This window comes from Onychostoma macrolepis, chromosome 17 (assembly GCF_012432095.1).
Source record: "Onychostoma macrolepis isolate SWU-2019 chromosome 17, ASM1243209v1, whole genome shotgun sequence".
Classification (NCBI taxonomy): Eukaryota; Metazoa; Chordata; class Actinopteri; order Cypriniformes; family Cyprinidae; genus Onychostoma; species Onychostoma macrolepis.
Genome location: NC_081171.1, coordinates 2,711,388 through 2,735,412, shown reverse-complemented (window position 1 = coordinate 2,735,412; position 24,025 = coordinate 2,711,388). Strand labels below are relative to the sequence as shown.

Below are 24,025 nucleotides of genomic sequence, written 5' to 3'. Positions count from 1 at the left end.
ATACAGTGGCCCAAAATGTCTTTGAATCAAACTGACTCTCACTGCATTTAAGAGCACAAGAATAAATCTTGTGTGTTCAGTGTTCAAATGCTGCAGGATCTTTTATCCTCACCAACTTACTTTGTTAATAATTTTTGATGAAATGCTGTTTTTGATCTCAGTGTCTTTTAATCAGCTGGTGTTTCAGTGATTTCCAGCAGATGCATGAAGTCACAGTGTGTGCGTATGTGTGTGCGCGTTTTTGGGAAAAGTCAGGACATAGATTTGTATAATGACAAAGGTATGACCGGTATTACAAGGTGAAGGTGACTTCTCAGGACATTGACCCATGTCCCCACTTTTCAAAACGCTTATAAATCACACAGAATGAGTTTTTTTGGGGGAAAAGTTGAAATGCACAGTCTCCTGTAAGGGGTAGGTTTAGGTGTAGGGCAATAGCACATACAGTAAGTACAGTATAAAAACCATTACGCCTATGGAATGTCCCCACTTTTCACAAAAACGAACGTGTGTGTGTGTGTGTGCCGGTTCCTTCTAACTAAGATGAAATCTTCTGAGGCACATGAGAAGAAAAGCCTGCCTGACTGAGGTCTGGAGTTTCTAATGAGAGATCCGTCACATCTCTGCTCTCTTTCAAAGTGCGTTTGTAGTGTGAAGCAGCAGACCTGCAGCGTGAGGATGCCTTCCAGGATAAAGCTGAGTTTAAAGCGTGCAGATCTCCCTGAAACCTTTCCGTTTTAGCTTCCTTGAATGAGATGCGCAGCTACAACAAACGGCAGATGAGTCGCATCTACCCCAAAGGAGGCCGAGTGGACTCCAGTAATTACATGCCACAGATCTTCTGGAACGCCGGCTGCCAGATGGTAGCGCTGAACTTCCAGACCCCAGGTGATGCAAACGACACACACACACACACACACACACGTACACACTCACACACTCTCTCTCACACACACACACACACACGCTGCATCACTGGACTCCATCTGTGCATCAGTCAGTTCAACTTCTTGAGTTTCCTACTGAACATTTTTGACACACTGTACAACATGTTTAATAGGGGGATCTCACAAGAATATGTTGCAATTTGCACATTTTCATAATAATTGCATTTTCTATTAAATTCAGTTTCCTCTCAAATTGTCGTTATTGTAATAAAATATATTTACTGTTAATCTTGTAGCATTATGCTATGGTGTGATATTACCATGTAACATTTCATATTTTTTAAATTTAATTTTAATTCAATGTAATTATTTTATTTATTAGCAAATTAAATCTCATTGGTGATTCTCAGTACTGTAATGCAGTCATTTTTTAATTATTATTTTTTTTATTATAAACTAAAGAATACATTAATGTCAGTACAAAAAACATACCATGATGTATTAAGTTTCATTGACATTTATTGTTATTATTATTATTTTATTTTATTTTTTTTTTGCATTCATGTCTAAAAATTGGGAGTGGGTTGGTGACCTTGAAAAACCTAGAAATGTCAGGGATTTTTGTGTATTGTGAAAATGGAAAAACAAAAAAACAAACAAAAAAAACAACAAATATAAATAAATATACACTGCAATTCAAAAGTTTGGGATCAGTAAGATGTTTAATGTTCTTTAGCCTGCCTGCATTTATTTGATCAAAAATGTGGTAAAACTGTAATATTGTGAAATATTATTGCCATTTAATATAACTTTTATTTTAATATGTTTTAAAATGTAATTAAAAATGCATGGTTATATATATATATATATATATATATATATGTATATATATATATATATATATATATATATATATATATTAAATCATTTTATTTATTAAATTATTTTTCATGATTTTATATATTATCAAATCTCTCTAAAAATATCAAAATCATAGTCAAATTTTCATAAATTCATTAATTAAAATGTATATGTAAAATGTAATGAAATATAGTTTTATTTTATTTTATTTTATTTTTTATTATTAGTGAATTTATTTTTAGTTTAATATATTTTCATCATTTCATTTCTTTATTATTGCATTTATTTTATTACGTTTATTTTACTACATTTTATTAGTTTATTTGTCTTTTAGGTGGAACAGCATTTATTCAAAATTAAAATCTTAAGTAAAAGAAGTATCTCTTTTGAACGTTAGTGTATATAATAAATATGATGTTAACTATCTCTGTGAGAGCATTAAAATGTAAGAGGTCACAGTAATGGAAATTGATTGGCCAGTGGTTTGGTTTGGGAGCTGTGTCTTTAAGCAAAATGGACAATAATAGTTATTTCTGTCTTGATTTTGTGGTAAAGTCTGTTCCTCAGCCGATCTGATTCACCTGTTGCTGTGATTCTGCTCAAACATTGAACAGGAAGAATCATACTTTGAAGAGCTGTGTGTGCTGTGAATGATGTGGAGACTCTGACAGGCTGTGTTTGTCTTTGCTTTGCTCTCTCTGTCTGCTGGAGAGAGTTTGATGTGTCAGTCAGGACGACACGAGTCTGAAAGAGGAACAAATCAGAAAACAGACACAGAGGAGATTCCTGAGCAGTGTGACGTCACTGACCTATAGCTTTAATCATAATAGTCCTGTGTGTGCTGTGGCAGTACTGTGGTACAGAACGGAATGATTACCATGGTATTACTATGGTTCTTTAGGGTACTACTATAATATTACCATGTTACAAAAATGCAGTTTCATTTTTTTTTTTTTTATTAGTGAATTTAATTTATTAAATTTATTTTATTACAGCAAATGAAACTAAAATGTCAAAATCATAGAAATTCATTTATTAAAATTTATTTTAAAAGCATGGTAATATAATAGATTTATTTTCAATTTATTTGATTAGATTTTCATTTCATTTTTTGTTTATGGATTGATTGTTACATTTATTTTATTACATTTAATCGTTCTATTTATTATTAAATGAAATCTAATTGAAATGAAAAATGTAAAAATCCTAGAAATTAATTAATTCAAATATTAAAAAAGCATGCGGTATAATAATTTCAGAATTTATTTATTTATTTTTTATAAGTGGATTTATTTTTAATTTATTCCATTCATTTTCCAAGTTTATTTTATTGAATTTATTGATTCATTTTTTATTAGTGAATTATTTTATTATATTGTATTATTTTATTACCAAATAAAATTTCAGACATTTAATACTGAACCCTAAGTATCAAATTAATAAATTATAATCAAGTTTCTTTATACTAAAATTAGTCCTGTGTATTTAGTTTGAAACTGTACTAAGTCTGTTGTTTTCTGTAGATTTGGCGATGCAGCTCAACCAAGGGAAATTTGAATATAACGGCTCATGCGGGTAAGTTTAAATCATCTAATTATGCTATAAATCACAAAAACTCAACTAACTTCGAGTTTTGCCTGAAAATGATGACTTTTGCTTGCTGTTAATCGTGTTTGAAGTATTAGAGTTTCTGTGCTGGGAAAAAATTTGTGGGGAATTTAAAATGTTTTACATCAAATTAAAAATAGAGTGCATTAGACAAGCTGGATACTGAGCTGAGCTGAGTTCCATTCATTATCACTCAGGGTTTTGACAGCTATTGCACTAATGAACCATCATCGGCTCAGAAAGGAAATAGAAACTCTTGACACAATTATCACTTGACAATACGTCATGAGTTTCACTTACAGAGAAATCATCGCTCCATAAAGCCTCTAAGAGCTGATATCAGAGTTTCCTTCATCAAAACATACTTTCAGAACTTCAGAGCTTCTGGAAAACTTCTCTTCAAAACTACTTCTTCTCTGCAACTAAACTGCAAAAACACATCAGCATCTGACCGACCGTCCATATTTCACCTGCAGAAACTTGTTCTGTGAAAAACATGTTACTCATTTAATATGCAAGGTGCATTTCCCAAGAATCTCAATGATTTTTCCTTGACCTTTTTTCAACGGTTTGTGATTACTGGATAAATAAATGTTTTTAAAATACAAACCCGATTCCAAAAAAGTTGGGACACTGTACAAATTGTGAATAAAAAAGGAATGCAATAATTTACAAATCTCATAAACTTATATTTTATTCACAATAGAATATAGATAACATATCAAATGTTGAAAGTGAGACATTTTGAAATGTCATGCCAAACATTGGCTCATTTTGGATTTCATGAGAGCTACACATTCCAAAAAAGTTGGGACAGGTAGCAATAAGAGGCCGGAAAAGTTAAATGTACATATAAGGAACAGCTGGAGGACCAATTTGCAACTTATTAGGTCAATTGGCAGCATGATTGGGTATAAAAAGAGCCTCTCAGAGTGGCAGTGTCTCTCAGAAGTCAAGATGGGAAGAGGATCATCAATTCCCCCAATGCTGCGGCGAAAAATAGTGGAGCAATATCAGAAAGGATATTGCAAAGAGTTTGAAGCTATCATCATCTACAGTGCATAATATCATCCAAAGATTCAGAGATTCACGAGTTCACACTTACATATAATAAACTGGGTAAAGGTTTATGCGTATTTGGTGTGCTGTCCAGGGAGAGGGCTCCGAGCTCGGTACTTACCCCCGAGCCCAGGGTACTCCCCCTGTACGGAGAGAGGGGTCCGAGCTCTGCATTTAGCCCGGACCCAGAGCGTTCCCCCATGCTGGGGTAGGAACAGGCTGAAGGTGAGGAGTCGGGGTGGTGGAGGGATGCTGAAAGACTAGAACTGATGGAGGTAAGACTGCTTTGATTATTTATAGGGGTTCTCTCTTGAGCTGATTGGATAGATGGTGTGATTGCTGATGATGAAGTGGCTGCGTTAATTATCTGCGCGTGCTCCTCCCGAAACTTGTTAATAAAACATCACATCTGGAACAATCTCTGTGCGTAAGGGTCAAGGCCGGAAAACCATACTGGATGCCCGTGATCTTCGGGCCCTTAGACGGCACTGCATCACATACAGGAATGCTACTGTAATGGAAATCACAACATGGGCTCAGGAATACTTCCAGAAAACATTGTCGGTGAACACAATCCACCGTGCCATTCGCCGTTGCCGGCTAAAACTCTATAGGTCAAAAAAGAAGCCATATCTAAATATGATCCAGAAGCGCAGGCGTTTTCTCTGGGCCAAGGCTCATTTAAAATGGACTGTGGCAAAGTGGAAAACTGTTCTGTGGTCAGACGAATCAAAATTTGAAGTTCTTTTTGGAAAGCTGGGACGCCATGTCATCCGGACTAAAGAGGACAAGGACAACCCAAGTTGTTATCAGCGCTCGGTTCAGAAGCCTGCATCTCTGATGGTATGGGGTTGCATGAGTGCGTGTGGCATGGGCAGCTTACACATCTGGAAAGGCACCATCAATGCTGAAAGGTATGTCCAAGTTCTAGAACAACATATGCTCCCATCCAGACGTCGTCTCTTTCAGGGAAGGCCTTGCATTTTCCAACATGACAATGCCAGACCACATACTGCATCAATTACAACATCATGGCTGCGTAGAAGAAGGATCCGGGGACTGAAATGGCCAGCCTGCAGTCCAGATCTTTCACCCATAGAAAACATTTGGCACATCATAAAGAGGAAGATGCGACAAAGAAGACCTAAGACAGTTGAGCAACTAGAAGCCTGTATTAGACAAGATTCCTATTCCTAAACTTGAGCAACTTGTCTCCTCAGTCCCCAGACGTTTGCAGACTGTTATTAAAAAGAAGAGGGGATGCCACACAGTGGTAAACATGGCCTTGTCCCAACTTTTTTGAGATGTGTTGATGCCATGAAATTTAAAATCAACTTATTTTTCCCTTAAAATGATACATTTTCTCAGTTTAAACATTTGATATGTCATCTATGTTGTATTCTGAATAAAATATTGAAATTTGAAACTTCCACATCATTGCATTCTGTTTTTATTCACAATTTGTACAGTGTCCCAACTTTTTTGGAATCGGGTTTGTATTAATATGAAAAATTAAATAAAAATAAATTATGTATGCAAATACATTAATTTTAAATAAATACAATCTTTTTAAATAAGTATATGTAAATATAAATAAACACATTTGTTTAAAATAACTTGTCTATTTTATGCCCACATAAAATAGATTATACATGATATTTATCACCTGTACACTGCAGATGATTTGAGGAAATCAGGTTATTGATGCTGTTGATGCCGTCAAAGTCGCTCATTGTCCTGCTGTTTTTTTTTTTTTTTTACATTTATGCATTTAGCAGACGCTTTTATCCAAAGCGTCTTACATTGCATTCAAGTTACAGTTTTTACATTTTATCAGCTCTTGCTTTCCCTGGGAATCGAACCCATGATCTTGGCGTTGCTAGCGCCATGCTCTACTATTTGAACTACAGGAAAGCCGGGCGTTTTGTTTTGTTTTTTTTTTTTTTTGCCGTTTCGACTGGTTTCTTCTTTAAAGCGGCAGCAGTTGTCAGTGTTAATTTGCTCTCATCAAGTGCTGATGTGTGATCCACGCTGTGAGTCGAGCCGTGACACTGTGAAAAAACTCCAAACATATTAATCAACACATTAATCACGGCAAAGCAGCGCTACATCCATTAGCATTATGTTTAGCGGTGTGAACTGAATATGGGACAGGAGAGACTTCATTAAATGGATCATTGCTTTAAGGTGACTGCTGATAACAGCTCTGGACTCTCACAGGTTTCTGCTGAAGCCTGATTTCATGCGGCGGCCCGATCGCATGTTCGACCCGTTCTCAGAGACGCCGGTGGACGGAGTGATCGCCGCCACCTGCAGCGTCCAGGTGTGTGTTCATTCAGATCCAAACCTGCAGACTTTCACAGGTTCCTGCGGTCAAAAAACAAATCCTGGTTTCCGGGCTCACAAAATTTCTCAGAAATTTCTACAGTGAGCATACTTTTTTTGTTGTTGTTGTTGTTGTTTTTTTAAGTAAAACCTACTTGCAATTTGTTTTTGTTTTTTTAATAAATCAGTCAGTGGGTTTAAATGATTCATTAGTGAATCTGTCTGAATGTTTGTATGTTTATTATTTTATTTATTTATTTAAATATATTTGAATGCATTTCTGTAAGTCTGTTTCTTTAAATTATTTATTTTTATTATTTCTTAATTTTTGTAAATGTATTTAAAATATTTATTTACGTCTATTTAAAAGTATTTAAATGTATTTCTTTATATCTATTTTTTTTTACATTTTTAGTATTTATTTAGTTAAAACTCTATTCAAATGTATTTCTTTAAATTTATTTCTTTAAATCTTTTTATGTAAATCTATTTGAATGCATTTATTTAAAATTACTTGTTTACATGTATTTATTTGAATCTACAGTATATACATGTATTCATTTAAATTATTTGTTTATATGTATCTATTGATTGTTTTTTGAATCAATCAATCAACTATCCAGTAGTCAGAAACGATTGGAAAGCTCGTGGAAAAATCCTATACATTAATTGGTTATAATGTGTAGGGAATCTAAATTTAAATGAATCTCTGAGCACTGAGGTCCGTTAGCACCACAGTAGGACAATAAAGCATGTTAATTATGTAAACTGTGACTGTAAGAAGTCACTCTGCTGTTTCAGGAGATGCTCTGAAAGTGAGTCCAGTGTTTGTCTCTCAGGTGATTTCAGGCCAGTTTCTGTCGGATAAGAAGATTGGTACGTACGTGGAGGTGGACATGTATGGCCTGCCCACGGACACCATACGTAAAGAGTTTCGCACGAGGATGGTGATGAACAACGGCCTGAATCCCGTCTACAGCGGAGAAGCGTTTGTCTTCAGGAAGGTGACGTCTTAGTCTTGGTTCGGGCACGTTATGCTGTTTTTACCCTGAAGAGCCCATGTTCTCTTTCCTAATGATTCTTAAATTGTAGCTCAGAATAACAGTGACATAATGATTTCACGTCATTATCTAGAAAGTATAAGACATGAAATTGTATAGTGCACTTTAATTATATCTACATGAGCTAAATGGAGTAGTTACTATAGAGATCTGCATTATGAAAGCTGCTGAACGTCTAATTATCCGCACAAGCTTTACAATAAAAGTTCAGTGGTTTTGCAGTGAAGTACAGTACAGTGTAAGTCTGAGCATCTTGGAGAGACTCAAATCATTTTAAAATGACATTTTCAATTATAGGACAATGACTTGCACGTCAAATTTTAAGTCTTCTGAAGTCATAAAATAGTTTTGTGTGAGAAACAGACCCAGTTTAAGTGAAGTATTAATAGTAATTTGACCTTGACCCTGAAAATGATATTTGCAGTTTTAACTGCTGTTAAAGTCTTTAGAGAGATCTTTAGCTGTGATCCAAGCAGTTTGTTTTTGTAGAGATTTAGCAAATGACCTAACAAACAGGCCTTCACACTCTGCTTTTGTGATTATTAAAGCTTATTTATTTATTTTTATCTTAATCTAATTTTATTATTATTATTTCATTGTTCATTGTGTATTTTTTTTTTTTTTTTTTTTTTTTTTTTTCATTTGTTTCTCCAAGGCTTTGGCAATTGTGTATAGTTTGTGTTGTGTTTTTGTTTGTTTGTTTATTGTATCATATACATAAATATATCATATTCAGTTATGCCATGTGAGAACCAGTACATTTTTGCTGCATCAGATCCACAATTTTTTTTAAATCTGAACATGACTAAGATTTCATGTATTTTTTAAAGAACAATTCTTGGGGAAAAAAATCTCTTTTGTGCAAAGAGATTGATTGATTGATTGAGGTGCAAGTTCTGAAAAAAATTGTATCAAAAAAGGAGACTTATTTAATTATTAAATCAAAATTGTGACTGATGTTTAAATAAACAAACGAATGAAATCTGATGCGTTAATTATGAAGCCCATGTCTTGTTTCTGAATCAGACAGTTTATTCATTTATTTACATTTGGATTAACATATTTTGTAATTAATTGTGGTTTTATAATCAATAAAGCAAACCTAAATTAAAAAAATGCACACACAAGTCAAGGTACAAGCTTTGAAAAAAATGCATATTTATGCATAAAAACAATTTTAAAAATATTAGTATTATTAATACATTTTATATAAAAAGGATTGTTATTTATTTATTAAAAATTTCAGTTGATGTTTAAAGTGCCCCTATTATGGGTAATGAAAGGTTCATATTTTGGTTTTGGGAGTCCCCAACAACAGGTTGACATGCAAGCAAGGTCAAAAAACACTTTCATTGTTTTATAATATGCATTTATTTTTACCTTATTTGCCCAACAACTCCCAAACAATTCATTCAACGATTCATTTTTCCAAACCCCTCCTTTGCGTGACGCTAATCTGCGGTGATTGGTTGATTTCATTTAAAGCAGTGTTTGTGAGCTTTTAACGCTCAAAAAGCTGCACCTAGTGGCAAAGAGTGAATTTGCATTTTCATTCAGACCAACGCGAAAATCCAAGTTTTCCCAGGTCTGCGCACGCAACAAGTGGGCGGCAATATGCTAATCTTTCATGTTGACGTCAACAGCTTGGGATTCGTTTTAAAAACGACTCGTTTCAATGATTCAGAGTCGACTCCTTTGTTGAGAGACAATAATTATATACACGGTGCACTTTCAGATTTAAAACTTTGCAGGATGTTTTCATTAACTTACAGCTGTTACACACTGCATAAAAGGTCATTTTCAAAAATCCATAATAGGGGCACTTTAAGAAAATACATCAATAAATAAGCAAGTCTAAGAATTTGAGTTGTGCAGTTATACTTTATTAGAGAAAATATACTGAATCCTTTTTGGGTGGAAATGTCACTAATAATTCAGTTTTTTAGTTTATTATTTAAGTTGTAAATAAAACAAAGTCTATTGGAGTACTTTTTACAAAAAAAAAAGGTATTCTACTTCAACATTTCACATATAATTCAGTGTTACTTGCCGATTCTTCTGAATTTCCTGCACAATGAAAATTGTTTGTACACCTTATTTTCAGTGTAGGTTTCTGTCTCTCTTGTTTTTGCCTTTGAAACTTTAAACACAAGCAGAATAAATAACACAGCAGTGCCTCGATCCCGCAGGTGATCCTCCCAGACCTGGCTGTGCTGCGCGTGGCTGTGTACGACGACAACAATAAGCTGATAGGACAGCGCATTCTCCCGCTGGATGGACTGCAGTCGGGTTACAGGCACATCTCCCTACGAAACGAGTACAACAAACCTCTGTCTCTGGCCACCGTCTTCTGCAGCATCATCCTCAAGACATACGTGCCCGACGGCTTCGGAGGTGAGAGCACATCGACATCAGGAGGCCTTTGTGTAAAAACAAGCATCACTGAGTTTGGTCTTAAGTCTCTGTGTTTTCACACTGTGAGGACTTCTCGTTTCAGCGATTGCAGATGCCCTATCTGATCCCAAGAAGTTCTTATCGGTCTGTGAGAAAAGAACGGACCAAATGAGAGCCATGGGCATTGAGATGGTGAGCATCTGTATCATTAATGCACACAACCTTGAGAGCTCTCCATTTACTTTAATCACTTCTTCATGCACTCGTTGAACTGCATGAATCGACTGCTTTCATTAAACTTTCAGCATTGAAGCGATTCGTTGGAAGAGTGTTGCAGCAGTACAGAGATGTTCCTGTAGCTTCTGAGTTTTGATCTTTTCAGGCTGTTCACTAAAGCTCAGGTTTCTCTGTCTTGTGCATTTATTCCACACACATGTTTTGGCTGCTTAGTATTACTTGGACAAATGTTCAGACAAAGTGTTAAAGAGTTTTCTTCAGTTTCTTCAGATATTGCAAAACCCAGTCATATGGATGGATGGATGGATGGATAGATTGATAGACAGATTGACTGAGATGGATGGATGGATGGATGGGTGGTTGGATGAATAGGTAGATGATGGATGGATGGATGAATAGATAGATAATGGATGGATGGATGGATGGTTGGTTGGTTGGATTGATGCATGGCTGGATGGATACATGGTTGGTTGGTTGGATGGATGGATAGATGATGGATGGATGGTTGGATGGATGGATGGATGGATGGATGGATGGATGGATGGTTGGATGGATGGATGGATGGATGGATTGATGGACGGATGGATGGTTGAATGAATAGAGAGATGATGGATGGGTAAATGGATGGATGGGCAGATGGTGGATGATGGATAAATAGATGGTTGATTGGATATATGATGGATGGATGGACAGCAGATGGATGAATAGATAGATGATGGATGGTTGGTTGGTTGGATAAACTGATGGATGGATTGACGGATGGACGGAGGGATAAATGGATGGTTGGATGAATGGATAGATAGCTGATGAATGAATGGATAGATAGATGATGGATGGATGGATGGATGGATGGATGGATATATGGATGGTTGGTTGGCTGGGTAAATGATGGATGGATGGCAGGATGAATAGATAGATGATGGATAGATGGTTGGATGAATAGATAGATGATGGATGGATAGATGGACAGATGGATAGATAGATGATGGCTGGCTGGATGGATGGATGGTGAATGGTTGGATGAATAGACAGGTAGATGATGGATGGATGGATGGATAGATGATAGGAGTTATAAAAGTTGGAATAATTTACAGTGCTGAATCTTGCACAATAAAAGTGTATGAAGGTCTAATTTAGTATGCAATTTAATTACATGCACAAATATATAGACAAAAGAGTTTTCTTCAGTGCAAAGCCCAGTCATGTGTTCTCTCTCTGTGCTGTGATGGTGTGGTTTTCAGTCAGATATCGCCGATGTGCCGAATGACGGCTGGATGGGAAACAGGAAGCGGAAGGGGAATCCGGCAGCGATGCTGCAGCAGAAAGACTCAGAGAGACTGAGAGCAGCGCCGGGACAGAACCCACTCATCTGTTGCAAAGAGGGTAAATATATGAGAAAAACAGAGTCGAGAGCAGCATGAGCATAAACCCAGGCTGCAAATGAGGAATAAAAATACACAAAAGAGTCAGTGAGAGTATAGAGTCATAAAGTGAATGTGGAGTGGCTCAGATCATTGATGAGAAATGTTTGAGTTCATACTGAGATCTCTGCTGTTTTTGTCTCTTCTGAGGAAGATTTATTCACTTGTTTGGCAGTGTCAGATTTTTTTAATGTTCATCTAATCTCATTTTATAAGTGACTTTTCTTTCTGTTTTAAAGATGTTTTCTTTGGGTTGTTTGAATACTCAAACAAGAATAAAGGAAAATATTCAACAATTTGCTTCCTGCTAAATTTCACATACATAAACAAAAATCTGACTCTAAATCTCTCTTTTCTTTATTCAAAGTTGATCTAGATTAGTATATGAAAACTATCCAAAAGTCTGTTCATCCTAAAGCAGTCAAAACTGTATCTCTATATTTCTGAACCAGATAGTTTGGTGAGTTCAAACAAAATCAGTTGAAAGCATCCAGTCATCACATACCATTGAAGTGAATGTTCAGTTTATCAGTATGTATTGTAATAAATATTTGAGAAATTATTGTTGTATCTGATTGTATTAGTCTATATGGAGTGATAGTCAATGTAAAAAAAGCAAATGGGAGAAGCAGATGAACACAAAACAGCAGAACAACATAAAGATAAAGAAGGTAAACTTTATCATTCAGCTGAACTGTGCTCGTATATTTTAAACACTTTGGCTCCTTATATGTTCACTTCTCAGCTAATATCAATGATATGACCTATTTCAGATGCAGCCGAAATTACAACAACAGTGTTTACACACACATATATTGAATTGTTTGATCAAAATTATCGCTAGGGACAATTTAGTCCCTGGATTTTGGTAGGGACATGTCATAGCGACTCTACTAAAGTCTACACCCTTGATGTTGATTAAGAATTGTGTGTAAAAAATTATTAATTTTATAATTTTTATAAAATAATTAAATCATTATTTTAAAATATTAATAATTATTATTCTAATACATAAATGAATGAATAAAAAAAATACATTTTTAAATTAACTACAAACTGGCGTGTTCAGCGTGTAGACTGTGATGATTATGTTTTCTGTCTTTTACTATTGTTGCTTGTCAGATTGTGATATGACACCAGTGGGATCGTGGGTAAAAAGCTCAGGCAGACTAAAGACTTTGACACTGACATCAAAAAGCAATCCAAGCCTGTCCTACGGCGAAAAAGACATCTTTCACAAGCCCTGAAATTCCCAAAGGCAAAATCGTGGAAAAAATCATATATTATGCATCCGTCTCTTTCTAAGACTGTGTTAAACACAAAGCACACATCTGAATCAGCCAGCTTGTTGATTTATTCACATATTAAGTTATACATTTTGCTTTGTGAATCTGTAGATACATCAGTCCTCGCCCCTCAGCTGACCATCGATGACCTAAAGCAAACAAAGGTAACAAATTAACCAGGATAAAACATCTGATTTGCATATGAAATATGACATGTTTTTCTAACCTCTCCCCAGACCTACTTGAAGCTCGTCAAGAAGCAGCAGAAAGACGTGAGCGCTTTGAAGAAAAAGCAGGCGAAGGTGACCGAAGGCTTTTGTTTGCTTGACTTCATTGAATTGATTATGAACACTCTGTGTGTGTCGCAGACACTGAAGCCTGTAGGGCAGGAAAACTGACGGCACGGATACAAAGACAGAGGAGAAAACAATCCTGCTTCCTATTTCAGGCCCACGTCGCACTGCAGAGCTCCCACTGCGCTCAAGTGGACAGGACTGTTGCTCAACATGATAAAGAGAAACAAGCGCTGGAGAAGCAGCTCGAGAAAAGCATCAGGAAAGTGAGGTGAATGTGATATTAGGTTTTCATTACACTCACATGTGCTTTTCTTGTAGTCGTGTAGGTGACGGATAACTTCTCTGTGAGCTTTTTTAGGCCCCTATGATACAGGCTTCAGTATCGAGGATCGGTTCCATTTTAGAACTGCTTCCAAATTTCCAAGAACCGGAGATTTGCATTTCGCAAGACACATGCATTTCGATTTCGCTTAATAACTCCTGCGTTTGCATTTAATGAGATATAGGGATACACGATATTATCGGACCGATATCGGAATCGATATTTTAAATGTACATATCGGCATCGGCCTGGTATGAAAAATTATGCCGATATGTCTTGCCGATAAGAGGAATACATTAACTCACATGTGCTCAGGGTGTACTAGTGATTAGATCATGTCAGCAGTGTGGCTCATTCTTGAAGGAAAGTTTTGCCTGAATGGTGATTAGATTCATTTAAACTGAGAATGCAAGTACAGAAGGACACGTTTGGTGTATGATAGAGTAAACAGTAATAGCACGTGCAGGGGCTCCCCCTGGTCCTAATGGCCATTTGGTAAGGAGTTTTAATTCCGTAGGGGGCGTAAGGTTACTACTGCATCTTTCTGAAAAAATTGATATATTCCACCATTGATATATAGAGTTTATTTATTTATTTTCATTTACATATAGTCATTTAGCAGATGCTTTTATCCAAAGCGACTTACAAATGAGGACAATGGAAGCAATCAAAATCAACAAAAGAGCAATGATATGCCAGTGCTATAATAAGTCTCAGTTAGCTTAACACAGTACACGTAGCAAGGTTTTTTGTTTTTTTATTAATTATTTTTTATACTATATAATAAATAAAAAGAAAACAGATAGAATAGAGCAAGCTAGTGTTAGAGGCCTTATAGTTATATTTATAGTTATTTTCTAGTGCGGTCAATCAATTAAAAAAAAAAAAAAACTAATTAATCGCACATTTTTCTGAAATGAATCAAGATTAATCCCACCTAACATTAAAGTTTTTAAACATACTTTTATATTGCAATAATTTCACATTCATTTATACATCAGGAGTTATTATATTTAAATTACAGTTTCATTATTTTTATGCAATTTTGCAAGAGTTGTTTTCAAAATGAATCCCAAGCCGTTTCATGTTGATGTCAACACGAGACATTAGCATATTGCCCGCCCACTTGTTGGTCTTTTTGAGTTGGTCTGAATGAAAATGCAAATTCATTCTTTGCCACTAGGTGCCGCTTTTGGAGCAGCAAAAATACCGCTTTCTCCAGTAACGCTGAACACAAAGCAGCACTGAGCTCACAAACGCTACTTTTAAAAAGTAAATGAAGGTCAAATTTGATTTCAGGTTCACTTTAAATGATTCAGTCAGTCTCTCAATTAATGAAAGGCTGTAACTGACATACTATATGACATTAATTATACTAAAAAAGAATGTTCTTTAAAATATACATTTATAATTAGAGCATTGGCAAGGTCAACTAAACCCATTACGTCTGAATCACTGTAGATCCACATGCTATGAGCCTTGTGAAAACCAAAAGATATTATAAATGAAGCATAAACAGTTTCTTTTGAGTGTAAAATAGGACAAACTCTCATTATCTGTTCACCCTCAGTGACAGTTACAGCCTTGAACTGAGCAGAGACATCGAAAGGCAGATCAAGACTTTAACGAGCAATCACAAATCAAAGGTACTGAGGTTTTCATTCACTTCTAGCTACTTGTTTTACTCCAGGAGGATCTGAGTATTGAAAGAGACACTGTATTTTGTCGCTGTACGCAGGTGAAGGACATGGTGGCCGGTCACGCGCTCGAATGGGCAGAAATGATCAAATGGCACTCGGCTGAAGAGCAGACTGTGAGAGAGCAGCATGTGATTCAGCAGTGTGAGACGCTCCGGAAACTCCTGCTGATGGAGCACGAGCAGCAAACACAGCAGCTCTCGCTCCTCCATGAGAGGTGAGAGAAGAAACGACTGAACGTTGAACTTCAACTGAATTTAGATGAAAGCTCATATAGCGTCCTAGAAGGTTTACAGCCGAGTGTGTTCCTCTTCATCGCTGGCCTCAGGACAGTGACCTGTAGCACTGAGAACTTGGACATCTCTCCATGTTTTTAAAACTTTGTACTTTAATGAATCCTGCGGTTTCTGTTGTCTTGGAGAATTTTGTGTCATGCAGCTATGTAACATACCTAACTTGACAGCATGTATTCAATGTAATATTATATAATATAATTAAGTGGCAATTTTAAAGCTGCACTCTGTAAATTTTTTTGGTTCAAAATTATACAAAATCAATTTTTGAGCAAGTACATAACCAGCCAGTGTTCCTTACTTTAGCCCGATTCACAACGGTAAGCATGTAATAATCTTTTCTAATTTGAGTGTTACTGGTAGGAATTCATGGGAAATTCGAGCATGGCACTGCGTCATTACGTCACGTCTGTAAACATAAAGAAGTTGTCCCAGCTAATAGGCTATATCTGCAGGTGGCGGATCATTTATAGCCTTTTCTCTCAGAAGCTGGAATAATTAAACTTGTCATTTTGATGGCAGATTGTAATCCAAAAATGTTTGTGTTTATGAAACACAAGTGACTGAAATTAGATTATATTCCAGCTTTAAATGTGCATCTGATTGCAGATAGCCTACGTGGGATAACACAAGATTTGTATTTTAAAGAGAACCAGTTCTAAGGAAGAATAATTTGCTTTTTGGGTTAAAAGAATTTCTTTGTATAAAATTCGAATGGTATGACAATTAGAGATTAGACTATACAGAAATTGAAATCTACATGTAGTCTAATGCTAATACACACAACATACACATAGTCACGCAATGCTGATATTAACTTTAACAATTTGAGAACAAAATATAACAATAATAATATTTTGCATGGTTTGATGTGATATGAGCAAACCGATCGTTAGATTTGATCACCATTGTAGCACGATTTATTGTAATGCTTTTTTCCTCAGTTGGTCAGAACAAAAGTGGCAGACTTATTACTTACTCGGTCAGATGACAGTATCCGGTGAAAATTCTTATTTGGGTCATACTTCCAAGACGTAAAATCTGTGATTCTGAAGTACATTGAATATCCACACCGGTGCGATGACTGACAACCACACATAAGTTACTCCTCAAAACATTAGATTCATCCGCAAGCTGTTAGGAAAATAAAGCCTCAAATAACTGCAATTGCAGGTTTCAAACAGAGATGGCGACACAGAGGCAAAACTTCCAGACTGCAGCTTTAAGCACAAAGCCCTGCGTCTTCAAAAGCCACTTGCAATATAATTTAACTAGGCATTACATACACTGCTATAGGATTGTGTCATGTGCATTTAAATGAAATCAGTGTCGTTATTTTCCTGGCAAACGCGCCTCCTTTCAATGTAAATAGTGAGTGCTGGATTGACAGAGGCATCACTGTGTGCCTGATAATTACAATTAACGTCTGTGTACATTTCCTATTGATCATGTCAGCAGTGATTCATCACATGACGGATGTATCCGGGCACATTTCCAGATGTGTAGTGAAGCGCACATTTACAGTCCTAGTGACGCGTGGTCAGATGGCAGTAGTTCTCCGCTCAGATCCGGCCTGTTCTCTGGAGAATCGCTCCATGTCAATCGTGATCAGCGCTGATTTTGTGGGCCTGTTTGTGGCATTGCCTGATTTGCATAATTGCTTTAGTGAATCAGGTCCTGAAACAATGCAATGCTAAACAGCGCTATTCATTCTGACTGAATTCTCCCTTGTGTGTTTTACATGGGTTTTTGAAGCGTGCGCGTGTGTATGTGTGTGTTGTTCTCTGTTCTTATTGCATATTTTACATCAACTCTATCAAGCATTTATTATTGCAATTACACTTTAAGCAGCACATATACTGTCTGCTCTTGTTGCGCAGTACAACCAAGATATTACATCTCACTGTATGAGTCATACTATATTAATAAAAATAATATAATTAAAATCAATTAAAAAATTGTTTTACTAATACATAATTAAAATCAAAAGTTGTATTTGTTAATATTTAATGGACCTGATTTTAGTATAATTGATATCCTATTATAGTTTTGTTCATATTTAAAAAAAAAAAATAATAATTCTGTTTTCATTTTAGTTTTTAAAGTTTTAGTCATTTTGTTGTTCGTGTTTTTGACATTTTTATTACTTTTGTATTTTTAAATGTGTCTATAATTTTTATTATGTTTTAGTTTATTTACTTTGTTATTTCAGTACTTCAACTTGGAAACAAGCTAAATAAGTTACATTTTTATATTGTATTTTATTTTAATTTAGTTAATGTTTGTTTTGTTTTGTTAATAATAATAATAATAATAATAACCCTGGTATTAGCTCCCTGGAGAAGTATTGACATGCCCTGACATGTTTTTTTCAGTATCTTCAGTTCATAACAAAATGCTTAAAACAGTCAAACTATTTTATATATATATTTATATACCGTAGAAATGTCTAGAGATGTAACTACTAGAGATGTTATATATATATATATATATATATATATATATATACACATACACACACACATACATAACTACTAGAGATGTTATATATATATGCACATATACACACACATACATATATATATGTATGTTTGTATGTGTGTATATATATATATATATATATAACATCTCTAGTAGTTACATCTCTAGACATTTCTACGGTTGCACAGAGAACGCAGAGTATACATATAAATACAGACCTACTTTATTAAAAATGATAGAGTAAATCAGTGTTTATTATAAAAACCAAATTGAACTATTTCCTCCTCTTACAGACAGAATAAAGAGATGCGATCCAACCAAGCGAAGACCTCGATGGAGAGCAGCAAAGCCATCAGTCAAGACAAAAGCATAAAGAACAAGGCTGAGAGGGAACGGTAATAATAAAAGCTCGGTAGCAATTCACTTTAAAGCTCATACAGCCAGCGTTACTTTGTAGTTCCACTTTCCTCTGTGCTTTGCTTGTATTTTGAGGCATAACTATTGAAATTGAATGCCCAAACAGAACCATCTTGTGCAATTTCATCCATATAAGTTGTGCTTTTTTAGGGCCAGGCTCCATCTAGATCCATTTATCTGTTTTTCTCTGATTGTATGGGTGAACTCAATGCACTGGAGTTACCACCATTTACAATTTTTTTATAACTCCTCTTATATAATTCACCCCAAATTTAGGTGAAATATTTTTTTAGACCTTGCTGAAAAAGTTATTTTTGTTATTATCTCCAAAATGATTGCATATTTTGATGTTAAACATATGCAGTAGGGCCACAATAAAGAGTGCACTTTGGTTAAAAAAAAAAAAACATACAAATATAATTACTTGAGATTTAACTTCTGTTTGTCATCTCTAATCTTTACACAGACCATTTTTTCATTACTTGTACAATAAATTGCCCCATATTATCCATCATCAGACCAACCTTCACAAACATATTTTGATTTTCATAACTCTTTGATTTTAACAGAACAATAAATTGTTGAGAACGTCAAAGCAGAACTGAGGTTGTGTTTTGGGAATGCTTTGGTATATAGTAATGGAACTTAGGAATTATCATCGTCATCATCCCCTTATGATGTGCACAAAATTTCAAGCCAGCGCCACCTACTGGTCAAAACCTCACACAAATTATTTTTACCTTGGATTTAACTCATGATTCTTTTGTGTATTAAAGTGCCCCTATTATGGATTTTAGAAAATGACCTTTTATGCAGTGTGTTACACAGCTCTAAGTGAATGAAAACATCCTGCAAAGTTTTAAATCTGAAAGTGCACCATGTGTAAAGTTATTGTCTCTCAAATGAAAGAGCCGACTCTGAATCATTGAGACGAGTTGTTTTTAAAATTAATCCATACTATCATACTATCATGTTCATACTATCCATCCTAAATAGTATGTGAAATTACAGTAAGTGTGTCCCAAAGCATAGTATGTTGAAAAGAGTATGCCAAAAGATGGTCTACTATTTCAGGTCGATTTTTGAAGTGTGGATTTGTGCACACTCTAATGGCTAAAATTGCCCACAATCCATTGCGCTTTGGCGAAGGATTCGGTCCAGAACTACAAACTCGAATAAAATGCATTAAAAAAAACTACAAACGTGGCAGATGCGCACGATCGATGGTTAGGTAGAGAGGTTTACAAAAAGAGGTTTGAGTTGCTAATAATCAACATTGAACCTGGTAAAAAATATTTATTTATTGTTATCCGTGTTATATTTCATCTGCAACAGCAATGTGAACTTTTATAACCATCCATTTGGTCGTTAACTTTTAAATTCATCATTATGCAGAAAATATGAGCAGAGTTCTCTGCATGAAAGACCCGCAACTGGCAGATCAGCGAGCTGCTACTTTTCTCTCCAATCCGGTAGGAAGGTAAATTAAATTAAATGTGGAGGATGTTAACTGTGACAAGATGATTGACAGGCCAGTTTACAGTGACAGGGTGCATGTAACAGATGCGACAGAACGGTCCGTTAAACACACAGTTGTGTGACGTGATAGTATGTCCCAAAGCTTGCCTACTCTTCTACTACACACTTAAAAGTGTGTACTTTTTCTTCACCAAAAGAGCACATACTTTAAGGGCGTAATATAAGTAGGCACATTGGGACGCAGCAATACAGTGTTGAGGGCACCAAAGCAGAACTAAGGGTGTGTTTTGGAAACGCTTTGGTATATTGTAATAAAATTTAGGAATTATCACTGTCATCATCCACTTATGATGTGCACAAAATTTCAAGCCAGCGCCACTTAAATTTTATTCAAGCTTCTTTTGTCTCTGTATTAATCGGTGTTTGTAGAAAACTGATTTGCTAAGTTAACCAGATGCTTTTCTATTTTGAACCTCTTCATCGACCATTCTTTCATTAATTCTCCTATAAATTGCCTCATATAATCCATCATCCAGCGACCTTTACATTTCCATTTTTATTTTCATAACTACTTGATTTAATAAACCAGTGCATTATTGTGTTTTGGGAAAGCTTTGGTATATTGTCCTGAAACTTAAGAATTATCACTGTCATCATCCACTTATGATGTGCACACAATTTCAAGCCAGTGCCACCTACTGGTCAAAACCTCACACACATGATTATTACCATGGATTTAACTCATAATTCTTCTATGTATTAATGGGTATTTGTAGAAGACTGATTTTCTAGGCTAACCAAATGCCTTTCCACTATTTTGAACCTCTTCATGGACCTTTTTAAAAAAAATAAAATTATTTCACCTATAAATTGCCTTATATCATTCATCATCCGACAAACCCTCACAAACATAATTTGATTTTACCACACCAATAAATTAGCAACGCCAAAGATGAAGTACCTAGCAGATGAAGTAACCTAGCAGATTTCATTGTCATCATTCCCTTACGATGTGCACAAAATTTTAAGTCAGCGTCACCTACTGGTCAAAAGTTATAAGCAATAATCTGACTCTACAAATACTCTTTCTGTGTTTCTGCAGGAGAGTTCGAGAGCTTAACAGCACAAACACAAGGAAGTTTCTTACAGAAAGAAAAAGGGTAATGATTCTAATCCTGTTTGTTTTTTTTCAAATGCATGTTTCTAATTATGTAAATTAACATGGGCGTTGATTGACAGCTCGCCATGAAACAGTCCGAGGAGAGCGAGCAACTCCAGGCGGCTCTGCGGGAACAACTGGAGAGGCTGGAGAAACACAATGAGGAGGTATTTCACCACCAGTACCTTAATGTCTGGGTCCTTTCTGCTGTGAACTCTGTAACCTCAACATGATGAATGCAATCAAGGATGTGTTTCTATAAAAAGGTATAGAAGTATGTTCAGAAATATGCTCTGGCCAGACATAAGATGTTCATAAAGAGCTGAAGTTAGTCAGTGCTCATTTAGATTGACATTTAGCTAACATGAGGATGGCTACTTGAAGTGATTTTCCATATTTGAATCTACTGAAATTTTTTTGAGGACACCGCAGGGTTATTAACTAAAACTAAGACCATAAAAAGCCATTGAAGTAATTATGAAATACTATAGCATAAAATAATAATATAAAAGTGTTTTAACACTAAAATATTGTGTAAAATTGTCTTTTTGTAATCAGCCTAAATTATTATAGTTAACTAAAACTAAAACCAAAATAAATAAAATTAAATAAAGGTTAACTGAAATTAAATATAACAAACAGACTTATTTCAGCTACATTTCTCATTTTCATTAAGGTTAACTTGAAGTACTAAAATAACTAAAACTAAATAAATAAAAACAAAACCTGTATTAAAAAAAAAAACACACATACAAATTACATCCAAAAAATACAAATTACAAAATTACTAAAACTTTAACTAAAATTAAAGTGACAACAGAAAATATAGAATTAAAATTGAATTCAAAATATTTACAAAAACTGTAATAGCATATCAATGATACAAAAGTAACACCGGGACACAAGAAAACCATATAAATTGATTATAATTTAAAACAATATGACATTTTTGGAAGGAAATAAATACAAAGATCAAGAACATTTCTGAGTGAATTACATTCTAATAAATTACTAATACAGTACTGTTTTTAAAATATTTGTAAAGATATATGATGGTGTGGCATGAAAATATAGTGCACAGCAGAAATGACCCGTTTGATGATGCATGAACCTGTCATGTGGATTTGATCATCACTCAGCATGGATTTTATTTTGCTCTTTTATTCAGCTGTTGAACTCGTGCTATGCAAAATCACAATGCCAAGGTAGGACTTTCTTCTCACAAATCAATTTTACAACGCCTCCCCTTTCCCATGATTCTTTGATTCCTCCCTGTATGGAAGTCCAGTCCATCATGGCTGTGAATTATTGCTCCTCCTTCACACCTTCACAGACTACTGATCAGACAGACGCGAGCCGAGGAAGCCGAGTCCTTCCTCGTGGGTTCTCTGTTTATTTTGCCCGTCAGGAAGCTTGCAATCACCTGGAGATGTCAATGCGTGTACATACTATAAACAACTGTGTAAAAAATGGATTGAATACTGATTTTTTGCTTCTTGTAGAACAAAAGTGAAACTTTTCTCCTCAGTTACTCACTGGCATGTCATTCCTAACCCATTTGACTTTCTTTCTTTTCTTTTGTGAGAATTGTTTAAGAGTGTTCTCTCAATTCTGTCAAGATCCAGAAAATGGCAAAATAATCTAAAATACTTCTCTCTTTGGAGTTCACGGAAGAAAGCCCCAAAGGTTTGGCACAACAGGCAGCCCCAGCAGGACTTCACAATTTTATTTGTCATTCATCCGAATGACTGATATTGTGGCCGTAATTTCCAGAATGTATTTTTATAAATAGGACGACATTTACCATATTATGTACAACATCAAATATACAATAGTCACATATGGGGAAAAATGGCAGAAAGCTTGTATTTGTGTCTTATTAAATTCTGACACAACTTTTAAACAAGACTTTTTTGTTGTTAAAATAAGAACAAGTAAGCAAATTTCAAACAACAGGGCAAAGATACAAATGAAATAAAGAGAGTTTTTTTTTTTTTAAGGTAGGTTTCGTAGTCAGGTATAAAACACTACAGAGATGGAATAATCAAATGTAAAATAAAACACAAAATGAAGTTAACTTTTAATTTCACAATTATGACTGCTTTTCTTGAAATTCTAAGTAAATTCTGAGAAAAAAATGTGATGTAAAAAAATTGAATTGCGATATATATAAATTCATAATTTAGACTTTCTCTCAATTCTGAGTTTGCTTTGTACAAAAATACAGGTAATTACAGTGTTTTATCTCATAATTCTGACTTCTTATAGAGCTTATAGCTCTCAGTTCAGTTTTTATTTTTTTAAGATAAAATTTTTAAATTACCTGTTTTAATTAATTTATTTTTTATTATTGTCAGAAATGGGCTTCCACAACACAACACTGCACTGTATAAATTATATATACTGAGCTACTAAAGTTGCTCGGTCAGGAGCAGTGAGTGATTTTCTCTTTTTGTTGTCTTCTGTCACTTTAAGACCTAACTCACAGATCCAATACACTGATAAACAATAACCAGTTGCCAAGATGGTGAAATTTTGACATGCATGTCTTTTTAATTGAGTGTTGAACTTTAAGTTGCACTGCACTTTTCCGCTTAAATGGTGAATTATGCAGGATTGCAAAAAACAAACAAAAAAAAACAGTTTGTCTTGTGTTCCATATGGAAGCCTGTTTTTACCATGTAATAAAAATACAAAAAAATGACGATGTGACTTATTTTACAGATTTAGAATTTTTTCAGA

General features: G+C 35.0%; 1 protein-coding gene across 13 annotated transcripts in view; it reads left to right on the top strand.

Annotated features, from left to right (window-relative positions):
• The window catches only part of LOC131522772 (1-phosphatidylinositol 4,5-bisphosphate phosphodiesterase beta-4), a 56,758-nt gene that overhangs the window by 22,652 nt on the left and 10,081 nt on the right, over positions 1-24,025 (top strand). For 10 of the 13 annotated variants that reach the window (XM_058748475.1, XM_058748474.1, XM_058748472.1 and 7 more), the window contains 15 exons: positions 764-888; positions 3,272-3,323; positions 6,636-6,738; positions 7,580-7,744; positions 9,991-10,195; positions 10,299-10,387; positions 11,674-11,815; positions 13,251-13,303; positions 13,376-13,441; positions 13,588-13,703; positions 15,328-15,403; positions 15,496-15,671; positions 18,522-18,623; positions 21,227-21,284; positions 21,364-21,450. In XM_058748475.1, coding sequence (XP_058604458.1) covers positions 764-888; positions 3,272-3,323; positions 6,636-6,738; positions 7,580-7,744; positions 9,991-10,195; positions 10,299-10,387; positions 11,674-11,815; positions 13,251-13,303; positions 13,376-13,441; positions 13,588-13,703; positions 15,328-15,403; positions 15,496-15,671; positions 18,522-18,623; positions 21,227-21,284; positions 21,364-21,450 — 1,615 coding nt within the window. Of the gene's footprint in view, positions 1-763; positions 889-3,271; positions 3,324-6,635; positions 6,739-7,579; positions 7,745-9,990; positions 10,196-10,298; positions 10,388-11,673; positions 11,816-13,250; positions 13,304-13,375; positions 13,442-13,587; positions 13,704-15,327; positions 15,404-15,495; positions 15,672-18,521; positions 18,624-21,226; positions 21,285-21,363; positions 21,451-22,451; positions 22,489-24,025 lie in introns of all 13 variants that reach the window. The other 3 variants (XM_058748481.1, XM_058748480.1, XM_058748476.1) reach the window with 2 other exon arrangements.